A 23,153-nucleotide genomic window follows, 5' to 3' on the forward strand; every position below is an offset into this window, starting at 1 on the left:
AGACAGAAATTATGCTTAGACAAATAAAAATCTATGAAACCACACATTTGGTGAATTTAATTTTAACAGATCTAAAAAGATATTTCTTCTGTGTAAACAACCTAACTTTTGGATGAAATTCTGGCTCTCCCTAGTGCTCCACAAGCTGTAATTTTATACATATTTTTCAACTTTTCTTCACAAACTTCTGCTTGATCTTGTGTAATCATTGATAATTTACATTTATAACAGGTCCTTTCCCACTGCATTAAGTCAAAATGATAAAATCACTCAGAGCTGTCCTAGGCACTTTAAATCCCGTCTTGTGAACACACACGCAGGGAAACAGTGTCTCCTTTGTGTGCATTGTGCATTAAAGCAGGTGACGTGGATGGTCTCATAAGTCTACACATCTGTGACCTTGTTCTCTCTCCCTCTCTGCTTCCATTATGTATCCACAGATCAAAGACGCACACGCAGCCGGAGCAGGCAGGTCTGTGGGTGAGGATCCCCATTTGAAAGCAGCTGATAGAGGTAAGAGAATTTGAGCTTAAAGCACAACATGGCGCCGTCAAAACACACTCCAAATACTCAGAGCCATATGCTGTGTGTGAACACCAGCCATAGGATATGTATACAGTGTGCAGCTTGTTATGGCAATAATAGTAACCTGGAAATTGGACATGAAAACATTAAAATGGAAATGGAAGATATGTTTTACAAAGTTCAGCAAATTTGGTGAGTTTTTATAATAACTACATCTTAATTCATAATGAACAAAGAGATTATACAAGCTTAATAACTATTTGAAGTCTAAAATAAAAGCATGTTCTTTTCATTTTGATTGTGTTTACTGCCCTGAAAACTGTATAAGGCATGCTTGCATCTCCACAAACCTGACTCTTACTGCTAACTCTTTAATTTTGTAGTCATGAAGTCACAAATCATTCCTCCAAAATGATTTGTTCATTATGAAAATAAAAGAAGTCTTTGTTCATGCTTTATTAAGGCCAGGTATTATCATAATGTGGTCTCAAATTTGTGCTTTTACTTAATAAATTATAAAATAAAGACCTATTTAGGCTTCTAATAATAGTGTTGATTACGGATGTCTGTGGTGAAAACATTAGCATGTGGCTAGTTTGAACGTCTCTTTGGGCAAGTAACTAGCAAAGGCAATTTAGTCAGTTGTGGCTTATTTGTAGTGTAGTTGCACACGACTTAAGATACACATTAATCTTTTCAGTATTTCCCAAGGTAAGTTTCAGGAGATAATTTGTTCCAGTCTTTTGAACATGAGACTAAATTTGACTACATTTATTATTTTCACTTCAAAACACACATTTCCTCTCTCAGTTTTCTTCAAAATTGGGAGTCCATTTGAAGTCTAAATATTGTTTGTGGCCACTTCAAATGGCTCTGGTACAAAGTGTGAAAATTACCTTGGCTTGAGAAGGCCAGGGGCACTGGTTACATGATGTTCCCATTCAACGCGCTTCTTCCTGTGTGCTGGTTACCATGGCTTTGTGATACCAATGATGTTTTTTTTTTTTTTTTTTCAACACATCCCTTGAAAATCAGGTCTGTATAAATAGTGAATAAATATAACAGATACTTGTGGGTCAATGCTTTCACTTTCAATAGACCTGCTTTTTGATGGACATTTAGGGCGTTTTTATACCTTGGTTAACAGCATGCTTAATATTCAACAGGGCTGTGCAATAATCTGATTTTATTGAATTCAGATCCAATTATTTTTGATTGTCAATGATCAGCCTGGGTGTTTTTAAGTGAGAGGTCCAGGGTGAAATCCTCTGTCAGTAGAAACGGGTTGTGGAAGCAGAGTTCAGTCTATGGAATAAGAAATCTGAATGATATTTTACAGTTTGGAGATGAGATCAATATTGACAGCTACATTTATTTGCCTGACAAGTCTCCACTACCCCCGAAATAGTCAGATTTGTTTATTTCAGTGACAGATGTGAACGTTAATATTGAAGTTATATATGTGAATATGTGAAGTTCGTTCTTTTTTTCCTTGTAAACAAGCAGCCGTATATGTTTGTGTGAGTGTTACTGCCATCTGTCAGTCATGCCCATCTGAACTTGGGGAGATTCAGCATTGACCACACGCACATCTTGATACAGTTTTGGAGATGTGTGTATTCTGAATCCCAGGCAACATTTTATTTGTTTTACTTAAGAAAATACTTATAGAATTGAGTAGTTTGTTTCCATATGACCCATACAGTAGCTTTCTAAAACATATGGAAGATGCAGCTAATTGCATACTGGCATTTTTCTATGATAATGGGATATTGTAGCAGTGGTGGACTTCATCAGTAAAAAAATGAACGACTGTATTTCATTTACATTGTTTAACCTAAATGGCACATTAGCAATCATGCCACATATTAGTCAAATGGACATCTCCTCACCCTGGGCCCTGAACAGCACGAGTAATTGTTACGTTTGGATGACATTTTCAGGAACGGTGAGTAATAGGTCATGTGATTGTGGATTCGCTACCATTTTTGGAGCAGGGCCAAACTTACAAGACTTCAGCCACAAGACAACGGGTCAGTATGGGGACAATGCAGTGGTTTGAGGACAAACTTTTGGCGTCCATGGTTGTTCAAAGCATTAGTTATTTCTGTTTTGGTTGATACTAGACCCTCGTAATGTTATGGTGCGTTCAATTATCCAACTATCTTCCACTCGGATCTTAGATATGACATCATGTTCACATGTCAAGCATTTTATTATGTTTCATGAATAGACCGTATATATGAATGGACATAGCTAACGCGCTAACTGCCTTGTTCCGGTTTTGCGTGTCCGTCTTGAAGAAAAACGTGGATGCCAACCAGAAAGCTGTTATTGTTGTTGTTTTTTTATCTTCTAATAGCAACCCTAGAGACGTTTAGTAACACCCTTTTGAAACAAGTCTTTGTTCAGTATTGACCTCACCACAACACCAACCACCAAACCCACAGGCAGTGATACAGATGCAGTGAGGTTTTGCAGTAATACGAGTAGCTGAAATTGTCATTTAAATCACCAAAGCGTCCAAACACAGTGAAAACAGTTCGTACTACAAGTGGCACTGGTCTCCTGTGAGTTCTTCTGAGTTCCAAGTTCCGCCATCCGAGGAAAAGGGGCGTACGTGTCGCTAGGCAACGTCCACAGACCTCAGAGTCGGATAAATAATCGAACGCACCATAAGTTCATTTGTTTACCTGTTGCTATGGTGATGCTCACAGTGTAGTGATATACAACAGTGATTAACTGTTGTCGGAACTACCTATAATGCATGGAACTATAATGCATGATATAATTACTATTATTACATATAAGGGTTTTGTTTTCTGTGGGTAGCACATTCACCAAAACTTTGGATTGATTGGATTGAGATCATTTCTAACTGTCAGTGATATACTTAGCAGAGTTCAGACTTTTGTCAAAGAAATTTGACAGTTTATTGCGTTAAGTGGCACTGATTACAAATTGGTCTTTGTTTTAATAATATAAACTGATTGACTTTTTTTTGTCATATCGCAAAGCCCTACCTGAACTTTGAAAGTCACATTCAAATCAGTACTAGTATTTATTGTAGTAGTTTATTTGTCATTTATTTGCAGGGTAATTTATAATAATAATAATAAATTTTATTTATAAGCGCCTTTCTAACACCCAAGGTCACTTTGCTGGGCATACACACTACACAAACAACAGTAATACAATTCATTTGCAGTGTACTTGTACTTCTACTTTTTAATGCCGATAAAATCATCCAATTTAATCTAGTACTATAAGTGCGAGTGTGAGTGTCTGAAATTACACATACGCATTTGAATACCACGTTTCTGCCTCACTAACCTTTGCATACACAATAACAAGTGTTCTCCGAGAACCTAATTTCAATATCCTTGCTTTTGTGGCAAGCAGCGAAAATGAAAATCACCATAAAATTAGCCTTCTTTTCCCCCCAAAATTTTTCTCAAATGGAAGTGTCCTGGCACTGCAATAAACCCGGGATCTATTGTTTGGGAATAACAAAACAGATTATCCATGCATAGAGAGGCTTGTTTACCATAGCTTTTGTCGATTTCGGCCATATTTCCGCTCGCGTACATCTGAGAAAGTGTGTGTGCGCGAGTGCGTCTGATGTTTTTCTTTCAAGGTGATGCGGCTAGTTTACTCCCTGTTCACGCTAGCCCCATTTTATACCTCTACAGCTGCTGCTAACTGACAACCCCCAATATTTACGGCTGGCATAAAAGCGTATGTGTGCATTCCCCGTCACCCTACAGCAGTCAGAATTTACGATACTCTTGACGGAGGTGGAAAAAAAAAAAGAGACGCCTTCAATTTGTATAGGAGTTTAGGGGCTGTTTGCTAGGCGTGCTCCCCATAGATTTTGCAGTGAATACATGTGCTTGCCTCTTTCATAGTGTGCGCGTTTTGCCTTGAAACACCAGCAACAGATAACAGATGGCTCCCCTGCATTAGAAGTGTTTTATTTCCCCGTGGATGCCAGATATGTCAAAAATAAGCATGTGCAACATTAGTCATTTGGAATATTCATGCCCCTGCTATCCGCCATTTTTTCTCTCTTATTTTCCCAGCCAAAATACAGTACGACCAGCCTAATTCTCCGGCAGAGGAGAGGGGAGGAGAGGGGAGGGGGGCGCCCGTGGCTGAGCGGTTGCGGGCGAAAGGGTGAGACCTAAATGTGAAGCTAATTATTATTTATTTTGCGCGTTCCTCCTGGTAGCGTCTTCGTCATGCCAGATTTGTAATTAAAAAGGGGATCCAGTGTGTCGACGCCTCCCAGCCACATTAGACAAAGTGTGGAGGTTGTCCATATGCTGCCTGGATACACACGTGTAGTGCCGCTGCATATTCATTTTCATCCATAGTCATGTAGTATTATCTTCGAGACATACAGAACTTAGCATAGCATTGTAACGGATGGAGTACTCTATAATACGTGACAGAATTTGCGGAGAAATTTACATACTCATTTACATAATTGATACTTTGCAGATGATGTCTACAACATTCCTTGGGGGTGTGATGGTAACTATAGGCACTGCTCTGTCTGAGGCTTTATTTAGATTGACCAGACTTTCCAAATTCAAAACTGGGACACACAAATTGCCAATTCATAATGAAACGTACTGTATTTTTCGGCCTATAACACACACCGGATTATAAAGCGCAGTATCAATAATGGTGAATTCTTTTGTCTATTTTCATAGATAAGGTACAACGGATTATAAGGCACATCCCTTAGCGCAGGCATCTATGATCAATTGGCAGATCGTGGTGTAACTCACCCAGCATTGCCTCCCTGTCTTGGTGAATGTGTATTATGAATGTGAATACTTTAAAAAAAAAAATAAGTATTTTTTTTTTTATTTCCTACGAGGACTCAAATATACACTGAGTAATAATGTGTTTAATGCAGCTTTGTGCACATTTGTTTACATTTTATAGAAACAAAAGTTAAAACCACAGAACAAATTTGCATAAACTATAAGCGCTGAAAAAACAAAACAAAAACAGCTCGCTCCTTGTGCCCTGATGTGGTCAGCTTCTGTCGGACTTAAGGACACAACTCAGTGGAATATCTATTCTCTCTCTCTCTTCTCTCTTGACGAAGGCGTCAAGGTGACAAGTAGGGATGGGCATTCGATGAAATTTTCTTAATCGATCGTCGGAAGAATTAACGATCGATTATCGATTAATCATTAACGTTTTTATATTAAAATGATCATCATTATTATTACTATCTGCACTACTAACCTGCATAAATAAATTCAACTTTACGACATATAAACCGTAACGACTCTAGAGCCACATCAATCCGTTTGACATTATGTGTTTAATTCAGTTTTGCACAACTCTCACAGAAACAAAACTTAAAACCGCATCGCTAATTTGCATAAATTCAGCGAAGATAAAACTACAGCTCTTGTGTCGCTGATGTGGTCAATTTCTGTCGGATTAAAAGACATGACTCAGGTGAATACAGGTTAGTGTGACCAGATTTGCGTTTGTCAAAACCAGGACACCGTACGGGGGGAGGGAGGTGGGGACTCGTCATCGACATTGTGCGACTCTCACCTGGTAAAGCTTTTTCCCACTGGACACCGAAACATATGTTCCTGCTTTGTACACTGTGCACAGGGACTCACACTTGTCCCGAACGCAACGGAAAGCGTGGAATTTCTTGTACAAGTCATCGTTAAATACGCATTTGTGCTTCGGCACGTTGCAGACTGACCGACTGTTTGTGTTTGCTCGCTCCTTCTGAGTGCAGAGAGACATATGTACGGACCCTGTTTGGTCACGCTACGCACAGCAACCTACATTCGGTTTGTTGATTAAAATTAACGTAATCGATGAAATTCTTAATGATTAATTATCGATTAATCGATTAATCATGCCCATCCCTAGTGATAAGGCGTCAGCGGCAGTGTGCATTAAGTCGATGCAGAACTATACTTCACCATTTACTCTGTGAGGCTCTGACTACGGTAGTTGTAATGCTCTGACAATCTATCACTTTGTAGTTTACCAAAATCATACTAAAACATTTTGCCAGGTTTTGAGCGCCGTGTAACACATAAAATCAGTTCGAGGTCAGTAAGCACAACCAGAATTAATACATAAGGTGCACCAGATTATAAGGCGCACTGTCGATTTTTGAGAAAATTTAAGGATTTTAAGTGCGCCTTATAGTCCAAAAAATATGGTACTTTGTGGATCAGTCATAATCTGAGGGACTTCTGACTGTGCTTTTTTTTTTTTTTTTTAATGCTTATTTTCAAGCTCAATTTTCTGTATTTTTGATAAACAAATGACCATGTATTCCCCTCTTTACTCTTGACAGGGATAAAATTGGGACATTTCTTGTATAAAACTTGGACAAATCACTGGTTTTGGATAAATCTGTCAGGACAGAGGACACAGTGCTCAAAACTGGGACTTGTCCCGGGGAAATTGGGGCGTTTGGTCACCCTAGCTTTGTGAGACTTTAATCTTTATTAAAACAGTCTGACCAGAAAGAATTGACTTAGCTGGAACTACAACAGGTGAGCTCATTTGTGCAGTTAAACAAGTCCCTCTCAAATAACGTTACAGTCACAGTCAGTTACTGTCCCCGTTTGAAAATCACCCAGCTAAACAGGACTATGAACTCTCCTATTGATCAGGCTCTTGGAAATGTGTTGCTTATATCCATCGTTTATTTCTAATCAAGTTTTCAGACTATCTTAAAACGTTTTTAGCTCTGTTTGCTCATTTGTGCACTGTGCCACCATGGAAACATTCTACCATACACATACATGTAGAAGACCCCAATCTGATCTCCCTGCAAAGTCTCAATAGGTTGCATTCACAGGACATCACAACATTCAACAATCACTAGAGTTTAAAGTTGAGCCAGATTGCAGAGTTGCTGACCCAGTTCCCGCTCTTTTCCACATAAAATAAAAACTGGCACAAAGTTCAATATATTTTCTGACAGTATACATAAACTTAAGCGCAATAATTCTTTCGCAATTACACAATGTGGTACCATTATTTATGTTTCCAAGTTTGTAAGGCCATTTCCTAACACATAATAATAAAGTTCAACAGATCTTAAATTTACCCAATAGAGTTACATAAGCTCCTCCATCTGAAGTCAAATCAAATCCTTGTTGTTTTTTACTTGTATATAGTAACTGGAAGATTGAAGGTTTGATTCCAACTCCGGAGCACACTGTCAGATACCTTGAGCAACACACTTAACCCACTTTGTTTATAGGTGCACTATGTAACTGCGCAGTGTTACAGGCTTTGGGTACTTTGTAAAACACTATATATTAATACAGATAAATACAGGCCAGTATTGTTTGAATTTGGAAATACTGTATCTTACTATATCACAGTGGGTAATTTATAAATTACTAGGGAAATACTATTACTTCTTACTGGCATGGGTTTTCTCACACAAATTGTCTTCTGTCTTGTGCTCAATCTGTCTCATGACTTACGAGACTCTTTTCACACTTCTAATTTGTGAACGGATGGTGGATTCGAGGTCAGTGGAAAATTGGAACATTTGGTTTTCTGCAGACACTCAGTGGATACTAGCTACGTTTCTTAACGGGAAATAACATAATTTAGTGGTCATTTAACACCTGGTATTTTTACTTAAAATGCATTTAATTTGAGTTTTCCAAAAACAAGTTGTTCCCATTAGCAAGGGGATTTTACCAGTGTTAGCCGCCCCGTTCTGTCATTATGACCAATCACTAAAGCCTGAGCAAAATGTCAAGCAACCACAACATCACCAAGTCTTCCTTCAGCGGTAATTTTGTGAACTAAAATATCTTAGTTTTTGTCATCGTTTTTGTCAATTTCATATTTTTGCTGACTAAAACTAAATATAAACTGCATGTTTTTGTCAACTAATCCTGTAAAAGTAGATATATTTGTTGATTAAAAGTAGTTTTATTTTTGATTAATAGTGAAAGCTAATCTTATTTTTATGAAAAGAATTGTTTTTTTCAATGACATGTCCCATAAAGGTAGGCAGGCTGGCGCCACCTAGTGCCTCCGCTCAATTTCATTTCTCTTCAGCGACTAGGTCAAGAATCAGAATACACTAGACGGTTTGCAAGAATCCAGGAAGTGCAAGTTCAGGCACCAGCCAATCAGCGAAGAGCCATATATTCAGTGCTGTCAGTGATTTAATTGAGGATTTAAAGCCAGAGTAAAGAGAATGTTTGGTGAATTTCATCAAGGAGAAAGACGTTATTGCCCTTCTTCCTACAGGATTTGGGAAAAGCTTAATACACCATTTAGCCCTGTTAGTGGCGCATTACATACGTCACGACCAAATAGCAGCGATTGGTTAAATGATAAGAAGGACCAGCCTACTGTCGAGTGAACAAATTTTAACACTGCGAGATCAGACGATTTCTACGAAGTGAAACCGGCTGATGAATCAGGTTACCATAAAGGGGCCCATATGATACTATTTTCTGCTCTATATTATGATGTTTCCATGTGATAATAGGGGAAGTTCTCCATACACCTTCACTAGAATCATTGGGATAATTTCAGCCCTGGAGTTGCAAATGTTGACTGAATAAAAAGCAAAATGTAGTTTTTAACTTGAAAATTACAGCTTCATGACATCACGAGGTGGAACAGGGCATGACTACTAATGAAGAATGACTAATAATAAAGGGTTACTCTAAAATGGGTGAACAAAACAAAACGCAAGTATGACATTAATGAGATTATAACATGGTTTAAGTCAATTCCACATAATAGAGGACCTTAAAATATGATCTGGTTGGATATAGTGAACTAAATTAGCCTGACCTTTTCGTTGACCAATAGTAGAATAAAACAAAAAATAATCCTTTGACAAAATCTTGACTAAAACCAAAAGTAATTTTAGTGAAAAGACCAAGCTTGAAAAGAAATTTGTTTCTTGTCAAAACATGCTTCTTGGAAAAACTTTGCATGCATTTGCTCTTATTTATGACTTATTGGAATCATTAATTCACAGCTTTCAGGAAAAATTATGAGAAATTCCAAGCTACTCTACAAGACCCCAAACCAACAACGAGCACAATTCCTTAGTCTTTGATAAATGGAGTTACAGTCAATACGGAAGCCTGTTGGGATCAATACTAGGACCACCACCGCACTGTGTTCCCCTCAGAGCGGCCTCTCGTGAACAGGGTTAATTCGTGGCAGGGAGAGGCGTCTAGCAAACAGCAGTGAAGCGCTTATCGCTCAAACACAACATAATTTATTCAGGAATATGCAAATCCAACTATCGCGCGCTCCTTGTTTACTGAAGGGACCTGCTGATTCGGAGCCGGAGCGAGATGGAGAGAAACAATCCCCACGTACGGCACGCATGACAGAACACTCAGCACTCACAACCAGAGGAGAGGAGGGAGAGGAGGAGGAGAGGAAGAGGAAGAGGAGGAGGAGGAGAAAGAGGAGAAGAGGGAGGAAGAGGAGAGGGGGGTTCAACCGTGCAGAAATGTTAGAGATTTTGTTGGGTGTAGTAGAGAGAAGTACAGACTAGTAGGTTTGTCAAAAGTATCGAAAAAAGATACTCATTTGAACAAGTATCGATTCTAGAAAAGTCACATTCACAGGACAGAAATGAACCTTTCCTGAACAGTTTTAGGATGATCTTGAGCTGTATCAGGACAAGTATAAAAGCACATAGACTAGTATATGAGGGATTACACAGACATAATATGGTAATATAAAAGAACGTACCATATTTTCGGACTATAACGCGCACAGGATTATAAGGCGCAATATCAATAATGTTTCATACATAAGGTGCACTGGATTATAAGGCACATTAAGTGAAACAAACAGACGACACTTGAGACTGATCCTTTAGCCCAGGCATCCATGATACACTGGCAGATCGTGCGTTAATTCGCCCAGCGTTGCCTCCCTGTCTTGGTGAATGTGTATTATGAATGTGAATGTGGGTGGATCATTTAAGTTAGTTTTTTTTATTTCCTACGAGGACGACTCAAATATACATTGAGTAATAATGTGTTTAATGCAGCTTTATTGCACATCTGTTTACGTTTTACAGAAATGAAACATAAAACCGCATGGCTCATTTGCATAAACAATAAGTGCTGAAAAAAACTGCTTGCTCCTTGTGCGCTGATGCGATTCAGTTTCTGTCGGACAAAAGGACACAACTCAGTAGAAATATGTGAGTTTTTCTGTGACAGAGGATGTGCTGCTGGTGGTGAGTCTGTTCCGTGCTTCTATCGCGTTGGAGACGGTTCATGTGAAACTTTTCAGAGATTATAAGTGTGCAGGTCGTACGCATAGACCGTCTATATGAACGAATGATACTGTACTGCAATTTATTGTTGAAAATCACATTCTATTGCCTAAAGAAAGTGTTTTTTATTATTTTTGTGGTATTGCAATTGGTCTATTAGAAATCAAAATGGACATTTTAGTATGGTCACAACATTACAGTCTAGTTTTATGTATTGTGGAGTAGTGTCTGAAGGTTGAAGGTACACACAACGTATGTAACTTTTCTGGTGGACAACGGGCTGCCTGCTCACCTCCATGGAGATTTTATTGCTTTGCCTAGAATGTTCCACAGTCTGGCATTGGATTTAACTATCAGCTCAAAAATACCTTGACAAACTCTTACTGCGAGCGCCTTTTCACAGATCTGACTGTATGTATCCCTGACAGCTTCATATACTTCTCTCTATTTAATGTCACACCGTGGAACAAGTAATAATATCTCCATGGAAACAAGCAGCTGGCGTTCCCTATACCAGAAAAGTTAGTATAATAAATTGCATTTTTTTCTCCAGTGAGCCTGCCCCCATACTGAGAGACCAATGTGTATTTGAATAGTGCATTTTTAACACGGGTCAAAACCTTACAGCAAATTGTAAAACCTGAAGTTTCTGATGCCTTCTGAAGTGTATTAGCCACTATTTCTCTCATGTGAACAGAGTCATTCTCGCCTTGCTTGAACCTCCCAGGCTCTTGTGACCCACTGTAGCTTTTCATTATGGTTGCACTGTGTACTGCAGTATGACACCAAATGCTCCATTATTTATTCCATACACTGGCCTGTATGTGTGTGTATCCAGGCCCCTCTGAGACTGACTCTAAAAGAACATGGAGAAAAACTCTTCCTGTCGTCTTTATAAATTATAACAGGCTGATCTAGTTTAGCTCGGCGCTCGGAGCTGGCCTAGGCACAATCCTGGATTAAGATTCATTATCTGTGTTTGCTCCATAAGATCAGATAAGCCATATTTAGGGCACACATGAGATGAAGGCACGATAACGCTCTGCACAATATTAGTGAGTACAGGTCATTAAATTGCATAGGACATAAATATAGAAACACATATTTAGCATTACACTACACATTTCACCTAGTTTTTCCTCATGTGTTCCCTGGAAAATTCCTCTGTATTTTTTATACCTGGTTTCCACGCTTTCTGTTGTGTCTCAAACCCGACTAAACATAATTTTTTTCAGTGACACATGTGAAACGAAGGAACTCATTGGTCACATGGTCACTTTTAGAAAGAAACTAAAATTTATCTCCCCTCAGATAGTTTAGTAGCCTGATTCATCCACCGATTTCACTTCGTAGAAACCGTCGGTCCTCACAGCATTAGGATTTGTTCACTCGACAGTAAGCGGGTACTTTTTAAAATTTAACCAATTGCTGCTATTTCGTCGTGACGTATGTAATGCACCATTAACGGAGCTAAATTAAGCTTTTTCCAAATCTCGTAGGAAGAAAGACAATAACGTCTTTCACCTTAATAAAATTCAACAAACATTCTCTTTGTTCTGGCTTTAAATCCTCAGTCTCAGAAATCTTATCAATGTATGGCTCTTGATTGGTTGATTGGCTGGTGCCCGAACTTGCACTTCTGGGGTTTTTGCGAACCGTCTAGTGTGTTCTGATTCCTGACCTAGTCGCTGGAGAGAAATGAAATTGAGCAGAAGCACTAGGTGGCAAGAGCCTGGCTAATAGTTTGGTGCTTTGCTCATTTTTTTTTTTTTCTTCCCCAGTTCCCTGTGATATTTTTTCTTTATTTTTTTCGATACACAGGTGGCCAAACTCACATCTTCTTAAAGTATTGAAGAAGCATGAATTCTGGATCCTAGGCAACATAATCTGAGCATTTTGTTAAAGTTTATTACTGGTTGGACAGAGGCAGCAGATGTGATGTACTTTGTAATAGTTTCATATCTGTTACCTCGAAACCATTTTGTAAACAAGGCAAAGCTCTAATTTACGCAATAGTTGTGATTTGATGATTTGACTTGGACACTTATTTATTGAAATAAATAATTTATCCATGCATTTTGGATTGAACTTTGTATTGGTTACAGCTCTACACTTAACTGATATAAAATGACCATAAATATTTACCACGGGTCCTAACCCACCAAATGAAGTGATAATTAGAAGAAGAAAAAAAAAAAAAGACAACCGTTATATGCACTTCAACAGCAAAGCAAATACATTCTAAATATGGCACCAGTGAATGTACTGTATGTATTTTTTACATGTTTTTAGTTTAGTACTAGGCTTTTGATCACCATCAGTGATCTAATGTACACAAAGCGGTCTTACTAGCAGCAGCTGACTGTCTAAGGTGTTTTACGCTGATAAGAGTATTTTCTATAGGCTTAAAGTAGGGCCAAAGGGAAATCTAAACAATTATTTGACTACAGTATCTTTAAAGTGCTCCTAGCCTTAGGAGATAAGCTGCCGCGGTGGAGTGTTTGCTGAAGCACTGAGTTAAGATTTTCTATGACCACATGAGATTCTGACTCTGTACTGTTCCGAGTAAATGTGCAGTACAAATCCAACGCCAAATCATTTACATCAGATGCCCTTCCTCTATATCTAACAGTGGTATATTCAGTTTTTAATTCTGATTTAGATTATTCCTGATTTTATTACCATTTCAGAAGTTGTAGTAGACTCTCAAACTACATGAAATCATAAGGTTGAGGGCTTGAATCAAGACATTTTGCCCTTTTTAGCTGTATACATATGGTGAAAAGTAGAATCACTTTTCAGAGCGTATTTATAGTTTATGTTGCCTCTGTATTTTTATTTTATGGCTCTATTTTCCTTCTCGTCTCCATAGAGATGCTTCAGTTTGGTCCGCGGTATAGTATTAGTCTTATCAATCTCTTATTTTTCAATTTACTTGCTTTTAAGGCAAAAACACCTTGAAAATCTCGCATTCTTACTGGGGTTTTCTTATATGACCTGTAACATATGTAGTTTGGTCACACCTTTTTTTGGTTTCCATGGAGACAGATATGTTTAACGCCGTCAAAATGTGAAAATAACATCGCCATGTAGACGAGCAAGTGATCCTGTATCAGAAATATTACATAGTGCACTTTTAAAGCATTTTATTTATTATAATTTGAGGCAACATTTTTTTTCTTTTTTGCAGTGTCCTTGATGAACCATAAACATAGATTTCCTTTTATGCTTTGGACGCTCTTTGGACCGACTTGAACGTGTTTTGATCTGCAGCCCGGGCTGGAGCAAAGATGACAGTAGCCGTGTTCTATTTGCGGAAGCGCCTTTCCTCTATTGATAATAACTAAGAGTTCTCCCATCTGGCGTGCCACATGTAATTTTTGCTCTTCATCTCCTTTGGATTGTGTAAATGGATATGAGTTGCAGCCATTTCCTGACTCCCCCGTCGAGAGCCCAATTAGCGTAGCCGTATTGATTCGTATATGGGCTCGTGGCGTGTGCTTTTGCAGGTGGGCTGGATGTAATATGGTAGACAACAATTATCTTTTTCAAACACTATCTATGAGGCCCAACAAAAGGGAACAGAGCAGAGGAAATTGATCTCTGGTGCGCTGTTGTGAAGAGGCGCAACTGTGATTTGTTCAAGACAAATGTAAAGTGCACATAATGACAGAGTACATCAAAAATGGGGCATGGCATTGAAGTAAGTGGTATATATTTATACTGGTACGCAGAGGTGAGAAGTAGAGGTAGGTTACCGTCTGTTCAAGTTACTCAGAATAGAGTTTGATGTGGTAACCAGTTGTAAGTCACTGCCTCTTCAGAGCGCTACCACATCACCATCAGTTTGTATTTCACTAATGAAACAATGCACATAAGGGCTGGGTATTACAGCATCCTTCACAATTCGATACGATATACAGCTAATGATACAATATTATCACAATATATCTGCATAAACAAGTTACCTTCCACTAAATGAACAACTAAATTGTTGTGCGGTCACCAAAAAAAGATGCTAAAAGATACCAAAAAGTATTCTTGGCGATATATATCGATACAGCATCACCAAATGCACATCTCTACTGCACATTGCACAGTTTCTACAGGTAACCTTGAGTCGGGTTAGGAATAGGGACTGGAAGAGATCGCTAATTTACTGAAACATTCATGGATGACATCTAAAACCTCTTCAGGCGTGTTTTTGATGAGGGAACATTATAACATGATCTGTGGCCAAACCTCCTTGTCAAAGCCTGATCTAAGCATGTCTGAGCCTAGTACTTGAATAGGAGACTGCTGGGAATACCGGGTGCCACAGGGGGGCGCCAGTGGAAAAAAAACTGACGTTGTGTTCTTAGGCAAAACACTTCACCCACACTGCCTAGTATGAAAGTGTTGTGTCTGTGTGAGTGATGGTTGTAGTCAGAGGGGCCGTCAAACAATACAATAGTATCTTAGCACCACTGAGGGAGTGAATAATGCACCGGGTAGTAAAGCGACTTTGAGCGTCTAGAAAAGCACTATATAAGAGTAATGCATTATTATTATTAGAAGGCTCCAAAATGTCAATTTTGGTTCATACCTCCTCTTTAAGTTATTATGATAATATTTTGCACTGTAGAAAAGTAGTCATATTTCACATGTCAGTCAGTTTGGATTGTAAAAAATGATATCCTCAGAATTCAACATCAAACGCCCCAAAGCAGGGATTATTCCAGATTTGGTGACCTTACTTTAACTCTCACACATCCACACAAGTGCCCTTAACTTCACCCCTCTGCCTTTCTCCTCTGGCCCTTATTGTGCAGCCTAAATGCATACTTTCCTCCCCTGTTCTCTCTTATGTTCTGTACAGTCTAATGGTAATCTGCAGCAGTCTTCACACAGGGCTATTTTTGCCACACGTGTTGCCTGAGAGGTCATAGGAATAACAGGGTTCTCACTCGGTCCAATTGCTCCCAGGCAGAAGTTAATTTCCAACTCAACAGAGATAAACGACTTTGCTTTGACCTCCCTGCCGCACCACTACAACAAATACATTGTGCTTTTCATGGAAACTGCAATTTAAAAGTAACTGTTTTTTTATTTTATCCCATAATGAGATTATTTTATAACTCAGAGAGGATTAGACCGGGGATTTTCCTCGGGATTGTTAATGGGTACTTTCTGTACAGTGCGTAATGACTTTTTTTTTCTTTTTAAATTGTGTTTTTATCGAGAGATCCGTGCTGTACTATAAATATTAAACCATAAACATTGTATGTTTACTCTGAAAGGAAAAACTCATTAGCAAACACATTTACACAAACAATGCTCTTGTACGACTAACAAAAGAACGTTACTACAAAAAAAAGACTCAACTTGTTATCAGTGTTTACATTATAATTTCATAATACTTCACTTGCAGTTGTTTGTAGAACTGGCAACTGACAATATAACGTTACAATAATATACGAAACAATATGAAATGTTTGGTGTAAAGGTTTACTGCATTTAAAAGGTAAAAAAACAAAACTAGTTCATTTTAAATAACATATTCTTAACATCTTAATTATTCACCAGGAGGAGGGTTTTTAGTAAAATTTCTGAACTTTCAGAAGCCAGAGCCGCCCTAATACTAACAACAACTAGCATGGTCACAGAGAACAAAATACTTTTATGTAAAATAGTAGTAAATATATATAAATACATAAATAAATACATTTTTTCAGTGATTCTCAAACTTCTTAGTACAGGTAGCAAAATATTTGGCCAATTACATACCATTAGGCTGCATCTAAACCAGGTTTATAACAAGACTATCCGCGAGTTTCAGCCTCCTGGTGACATTTTGAGGACTTGGGGAATTCAAAAGATATAATATTTTTGGCAAATTATCAGTTTCTGTGGCAACAGTCTAAAATTTTCATCATTTAGAAACCTGTGGATATCAAGTAAAAACCTAAACTAAACTACATGGACAAACAAAACAAAAAAGTACAAAAGGACAAAGCAGTCAAATTGAGACCAGAAGGAGCTTGCGTAACACCCCTGGTACTTGCACCACAGTTTGAGAACGACTGCAAATATATGAACAGAATTTAAATATTAATGGATTATTTTGTTTTTCAAAGGCTGCTCTTCTAAACATGCCATTTTTCTTCTTTCTTCTTGTTTGTAAATCCTGTTTTTTCCTCATGTGGTTTTCAGCTTCACAGTTAAATTGCGTCGTCTTATAAGTGCAGTCCATTTCCACAATCATCTAAATATAAACTCCATATGCAGGATCTTGGAAAATTATTCTCCTTTCTTGGAAGCACTGACCCCACTCTAAAGCGACCGTACTGTAGACCACGTCATCATCACCAACAACTGTGTACAATTACCTATATTTAACCAGTGGGCGTAGCTGCTATAAGTGACCATTATTATACTCAGCTATTGTCCCTCGCCGGCCACCGTACCTTTAGCGCTTATTAAGACTGGCTGCTCCACGCTCCCCACATGGCTCGCTCTCAGTCCACTTTCAGGAGGAATAATGAGCCTGACAGAACCTCCGCCAGACAATATGGCCGCCACGTATTACACAAGGTGACCCCGGCAGCACGGCTGCGACTGCCTCGTAACTTTAAAACGCAAGAAAGGGTCAGGTGAGTACACAGGAGAGGAGAGCCAGCAGGGAACTCACACTGTTTACTCAGACTGCACTGTACATATATTTGCACTTTAAATTGTCTTTGTTTTTTGTTTTTTTCTTTTCATTTTTTGGCTTTCAGGGCTTGACATTCATTAATTTTTATGATAACTTTGCATCCTTGAAGAAGTCCATGCTTTATAATGCTTTAGATTAAATAGATTAGATTAGATATTCTTCACTAATTGTTCCAGGAAATTGTTTTGTTGCAGTATCCATTAACCATAAAACCAAAAATGACGTCCACTCGCACATATTAAGAAGTGCTGTTAAAGTCACTACTTAATTCATTTTCAAATTCATTTTATTTACAGTAATTTCATAGTGTTCAAAACGGAAGGATTATCTACAGTCTTGACAAATAAATGAAATAAGTTTTTGTATGTTGATTCATTTTGTAAGTCAAGAAGTACATGTTCTATGGCTAATGATAAATTAGAAGTCAATACAAGTACCAAAAAACATTAGATTTATGCATTAAAGAATCTTATCACAGCAGGAACTTTTGTCTTTTATAGTTATTAGAGATGAGATGATTCACTTAAGTCACGATTCGATTCGACTCTCAATTTTGGACACCCAATTTTCGATCCTTTTTTTTTTTTTTTTTTTAATAACTTTGATAACTTCTTTAAATTAACATTATTTCTTATCTTAAACCCAAAATATACTATTAATATTGAATAAAAAAATAATGTAATTGATATTGGTGCTCAGAACTTTTGTCAGCGTGAACAATAAATCAGAACATTTAGTCTTCCTACTGTAGATATCTGAAATAAGTTAGTTATAATAAAATCTAATAAATAACTTTCTGATTTAAATAAAAAATAATAGGTTGCCAGTTCTTATAATTAAACTAAAATAGACCTGTAGCAGTTGACCACTATCCAAAAATATTTGGCTTAATGATTTAGGCTACAATAAAAAATAAATAATAAAAAAATACTGTGCCTCATGAGGCCTTTAAATCTTTCTGTTTTCTGCATTTGTTTATTTTGATGGGCAAAAATCTCCTCCTCCTGACTCTCTCATGTCTGTATCTGTGTTTCTGTCTTGTTCCCAATAGCAGCAACCCTTCTCAACAATGTCTAAACGTGTTAGTTACTAAGTCTAATTGAGGCGATGGTGTTTAAAAAGATTGTGGTAGTGTGAGATGAATGTGAATCATGAGCACATTTGATTAACATGCGTAAAGCCGAAAAGCGCTTTCATAAAATATCAACTTAAAGTGACTGAAAGATAAAACTCATCTATGTTCTAGATGCAGTAAATCTCTACAGAACTGTTTACTTTCTGTATCTAAAAAAGGACCCAAGTTTTGACCTTTTCGTGCCCGTGCCAAGGTGAAAACACAGTGCACATGGAGGGACACGTCAGAATCAAACTCAATATGTAATCAAATCGAAACACCAGAATCGAATCACACATTTTTTTGAAAATCGTCCCATCTGTAATAGTTATATTCTGTGACATCCTTGGATCTTTATTTCATATTTTGAACTTTTTACAATTGCATTTCGTACATACTTCTGGTTGAAAACTGTGGTGCCTTTGTTGCCTTAAATACAAGTTTGAGCGGGTAAGTGAGAAGGGTAAACAATTATAACATGACTGTTTTTTAAATAGTTTTTAATCATGTCTATCTGTTGATATTTGTACGGTGTCCTTGAGAGCCCAGAAAGGCGCCTTTAAATAAAATGCGTTATCATTATTATTATTAATTATTATGTGTGAATTTTAGCTTCATCTATTTTTATTTGACCCTGATGTAACATTTTTTTTTTAAATGGTTACACAATTCCATGCATTATTCACCAGTAACCCACACACGAGAACTCATTATAAAGTCACATGACAGAATTTTATTGTGTAACTTGCAACAAGTAACTTAACTTTGAGGACCCGGCCCACATTTAGGTAAGCACTGAGTTGTGTCATTTTACAGTGTGAACAAAACACCTTTACCGTGAATCTCTTTCTTGCTAATTTCACTGTTTATGCTAATATATTCAAGCAGGTGTTGGATAATAACAGATTACTACAAAAAAACGCAAACGCATCAGCAGCTTTTCTAAAATCTACTGAGTGCCAGACTTAACAAGGAAAGGTTCTAAAACACGAAAACAAGCTCATAGTTCATCCTTTGAAATCTGGACTAAACCGAGTGTCTCAAATCCTGGACTAACCGCTACAGTTTGAGAAACACTTTACTAAAACAGACCTGCCTAAACTAAAGATACACTAAGTAACTTTTTTCCATGCCTGGGATCTTCCACAATATGACATTAAACTAGTGCATTTTGCAATTATTACACATGTTCCTTGAAAAACAGGCATTCTTACTCTGGGTGGGCTCGCCTTTCCACAGATCTGACATGTAACCATAGACTGTATAAAGAAGTGGACTAGTGTGATGAGTGTAACGTCCCCATAACGTTCAGCTCCAGCCCAATGAAGCTCACTGAGGCTAGTTAAGGATGTAACAATATCCAAATCTGTCGTTACGATATTATCACGATATGCATTTCACTGTACGATATTTTACATTATTTCCATCTTAATACCAAGAATTCACATATAAAACACATTTCTTCATGTTGTCTGTACTGAAATGAATCATGGGATATGTAGTTCCCGATGTTTATAAGCTGTTACTACTGTAAAAACATTCATTTAAGCAAAGAAACTTGTAATTTAATATATTGTGTCAGCTCACGATATTATTGTGAGACTTTTGACGATACGATTTCACGATATTTTGGTTATTGTTACATCTCTACTAGTAGTTGTAGGAGCGAATTTGGCGCAAGTTCCATATTAGGAATAGGAATTAATTAATGGACAAAATAGCAAAATAAAAACAGTAGGATCATGTAGAGCGGATTAAAACAAATATTTGACCAGGTTTTATATTCACCCTGTGTCTGTCTGTCTGTCCACTCGCGATAAATTCCACTATTTATGGACCGATTGTCACCAAATGTGGAACATGGGTCAAACCCCCATGCCCGATGCCGCCAAAAAAGTTTGGTGACGATCCAAGATCATTTGAGGTCACATGGGTCAATTGAAAGGTCAACGCCATTATAAAGGATAGGCAGTTTTGGCAATTTCTGAACCATCTGCGGGCTAAAATATTCACCCAGTCATCACACAAGTTGGCAGACACATAACCGGGGTATACTGAATATTACAGGTTGAAACAAGGTCAGTTGAAGGTCAAGGTAACCAAGGTCAAATGTGTGTTTTTGGTCATAACTCTGCGAAGGATCGAGCTAGAGCAACGGGAGTGGTCTCAAAATCTCAGAAAAATTATTATCTATTTATAATTCTTTGCATTTTCATCGTAAAATATTAATAGTTTTCGAGATAATCACTAATTATAACAGTTCCTTTCTCTTTCAGTGTATGCCGTTAAAATTCTAATTGGAATGAAAATAATATCCATTTCTTCTTTTTCTGGTGATACACAACACACTGATCCACAGTCACACAACTAACATATACACAACTTATGAAAAATGTCATTTTCGTTACACACTAGTAAACACAAACATTCTCATGTGTGACCAATATCACACAAATGTTCATGGGCACTGTACAGCTCCACACATTGCATTGTGGATATAACGATCATGTAATATGGGCTGGGCTCCTCATAAGCTGCTTCTGTGGTGATGAACTGACCCCACCGATGCCTCATGGGGGACCAGGTTACTGTCTCTGATTGCGCTTGTTTAGGACCAAAATGACGAGTCTGCAGAGAGCAGAGTGACTATTTTTCAATGTAGAGTCAATTAGTCAGTGGAGCCAGAAGTGCGCCCATGCTCACTTCGTGCTCACTTCCTATATGGAAACTTGCAGCTATATGGATTAGGAATGTCCATTTATTTATATAGACTCTGCCTGTAACCTGGTAGAGTCACCTGCTTGTCTCCATGGCGATTGACCACTAACAAATCCATCTCCATAAACAACATTCAACCCCAAAAATTTCACTGTGCATCTTTTATTTATTATTGACTCTTCTCTTGCCGTTCGGCTCAGAGCTGTAGCGCCGTATGGAGTCGCTATGGATACAACAGCGAGTTTTGTTGCACACCTGTCAGCCAATGTGAAAGCAGCATTCTGTCAGGCCGAGGTATAAATTGCTATGTGCACCGGCTATAAAAAGGACTACTGACTGTATTGAATATAATTGCCCCCTATTGCTCGGTTTCAGATGACATCATTACATTCTATAGGGTAATATTGTTTAATACAGAAATTAATATTGTCCAAGTGCAGGTTTTTGTTGGAATATAACACGGTCTTGGGTCTGGTCACGTGATCGGAGACATTTGTCACAGTGAGGGGCAGGAGGACACTGGACAAACTGCTCTCCATCATGGACACTCCTGCTCACCCACTGCACCAGACTATACAGGGACAGAGGTGATAATACTCCCTACAACTGTGCAACAAATCACCCACCGCACCAGACTATAGAGGGACAGAGGTGCTCATTCTCCAATAGGCTCCTGCAGCTCCACTCAAACAGTGTGAGATACAGGATTACATTCAGACTATAATACTCCCTACAACTGTACAATAACTCACCTTTATGTAATAGATAATACTCCCTACAACTGTAAAACTCAAGTTTATGTAACAGATAATACTCCCTACAACTGTACAACAGCTCACCTTTATGTAACAGATAATACTCCCTACAACTGCAAAACAACTCACCCTTATGTAACAGATAATAATCCCTACAACTGTACAGCAACTCACCCTTATGTAACAGATAATACTCCCTACAACTGTACAATAACTCACCTTTATGTAATAGATAATACTCCCTACAACTGTAAAACTCAAGTTTATGTAACAGATAATGTTCCCTACAACTGTACAACAACTCACCTTTATGTAACAGATAATACTCCCTACAACTGCAAAACAACTCACCTTTATGTAACAGATAATACTCCCTACAACTGTACAGCAACTCACCCTTATGTAACAGATAATACTCCCTACAACTGTACAAAAAACTCACTCTTATGTAACAGATAATAACTCCCTACAACTGTGTACAAAAACTCACTCTTATGTAACAGATAATACTCCCTACAACTGTACAAAAACTCACTCTTATGTAACAGATAATACTCCCTACAACTGTACAAAAACTCACTCTTATGTAACAGATAATACTCCCTACAACTGTACAAAAACTCACTCTTATGTAACAGATAATACTCCCTACCTACAACTGTAACAAAACTACACACTCTTATGTAACAGATAATACTCCCTACAAAAAACTGTAACAAAACAACTGTCACTCACCTTATGTAACAGATAATACTCCCTACAACTGTACAAAAAACTCACCCTTATGTAACAGATAATACTCCCTACAACTGTACAAAAAACTCACTCTTATGTAACAGATAATACTCCCTACAACTGTACAAAAAACTCACTCTTATGTAACAGATAATACTCCCTACAACTGTACAAAAACTCACTCTTATGTAACAGATAATACTCCCTACAACTGTACAAAAACTCACTCTTATGTAACAGATAATACTCCCTACAACTGCAAAAAAACTCACCCTTATGTAACAGATAATACTCCCTACAACTGTACAAAAACTC

At 37.8% G+C, this 23,153-nt stretch overlaps 1 protein-coding gene across 1 annotated transcript in view; it reads left to right on the forward strand.

Moving 5' to 3' along the window:
- Positions 1-23,153, forward strand: part of LOC110159334 (glucosidase 2 subunit beta-like) — a 384,952-nt gene that overhangs the window by 145,289 nt on the left and 216,510 nt on the right. The window contains 1 exon segment of the mRNA XM_020923884.2: positions 441-513. Within this exon segment, the coding sequence (XP_020779543.2) occupies positions 441-513 (73 nt within the window).

Source organism: Boleophthalmus pectinirostris, unplaced genomic scaffold (genome assembly GCF_026225935.1).
Source record: "Boleophthalmus pectinirostris isolate CB_2022bp ecotype Guang Dong unplaced genomic scaffold, ASM2622593v1 HiC_scaffold_20, whole genome shotgun sequence".
In the NCBI taxonomy this organism is placed as follows: domain Eukaryota; kingdom Metazoa; phylum Chordata; class Actinopteri; order Gobiiformes; family Gobiidae; genus Boleophthalmus; species Boleophthalmus pectinirostris.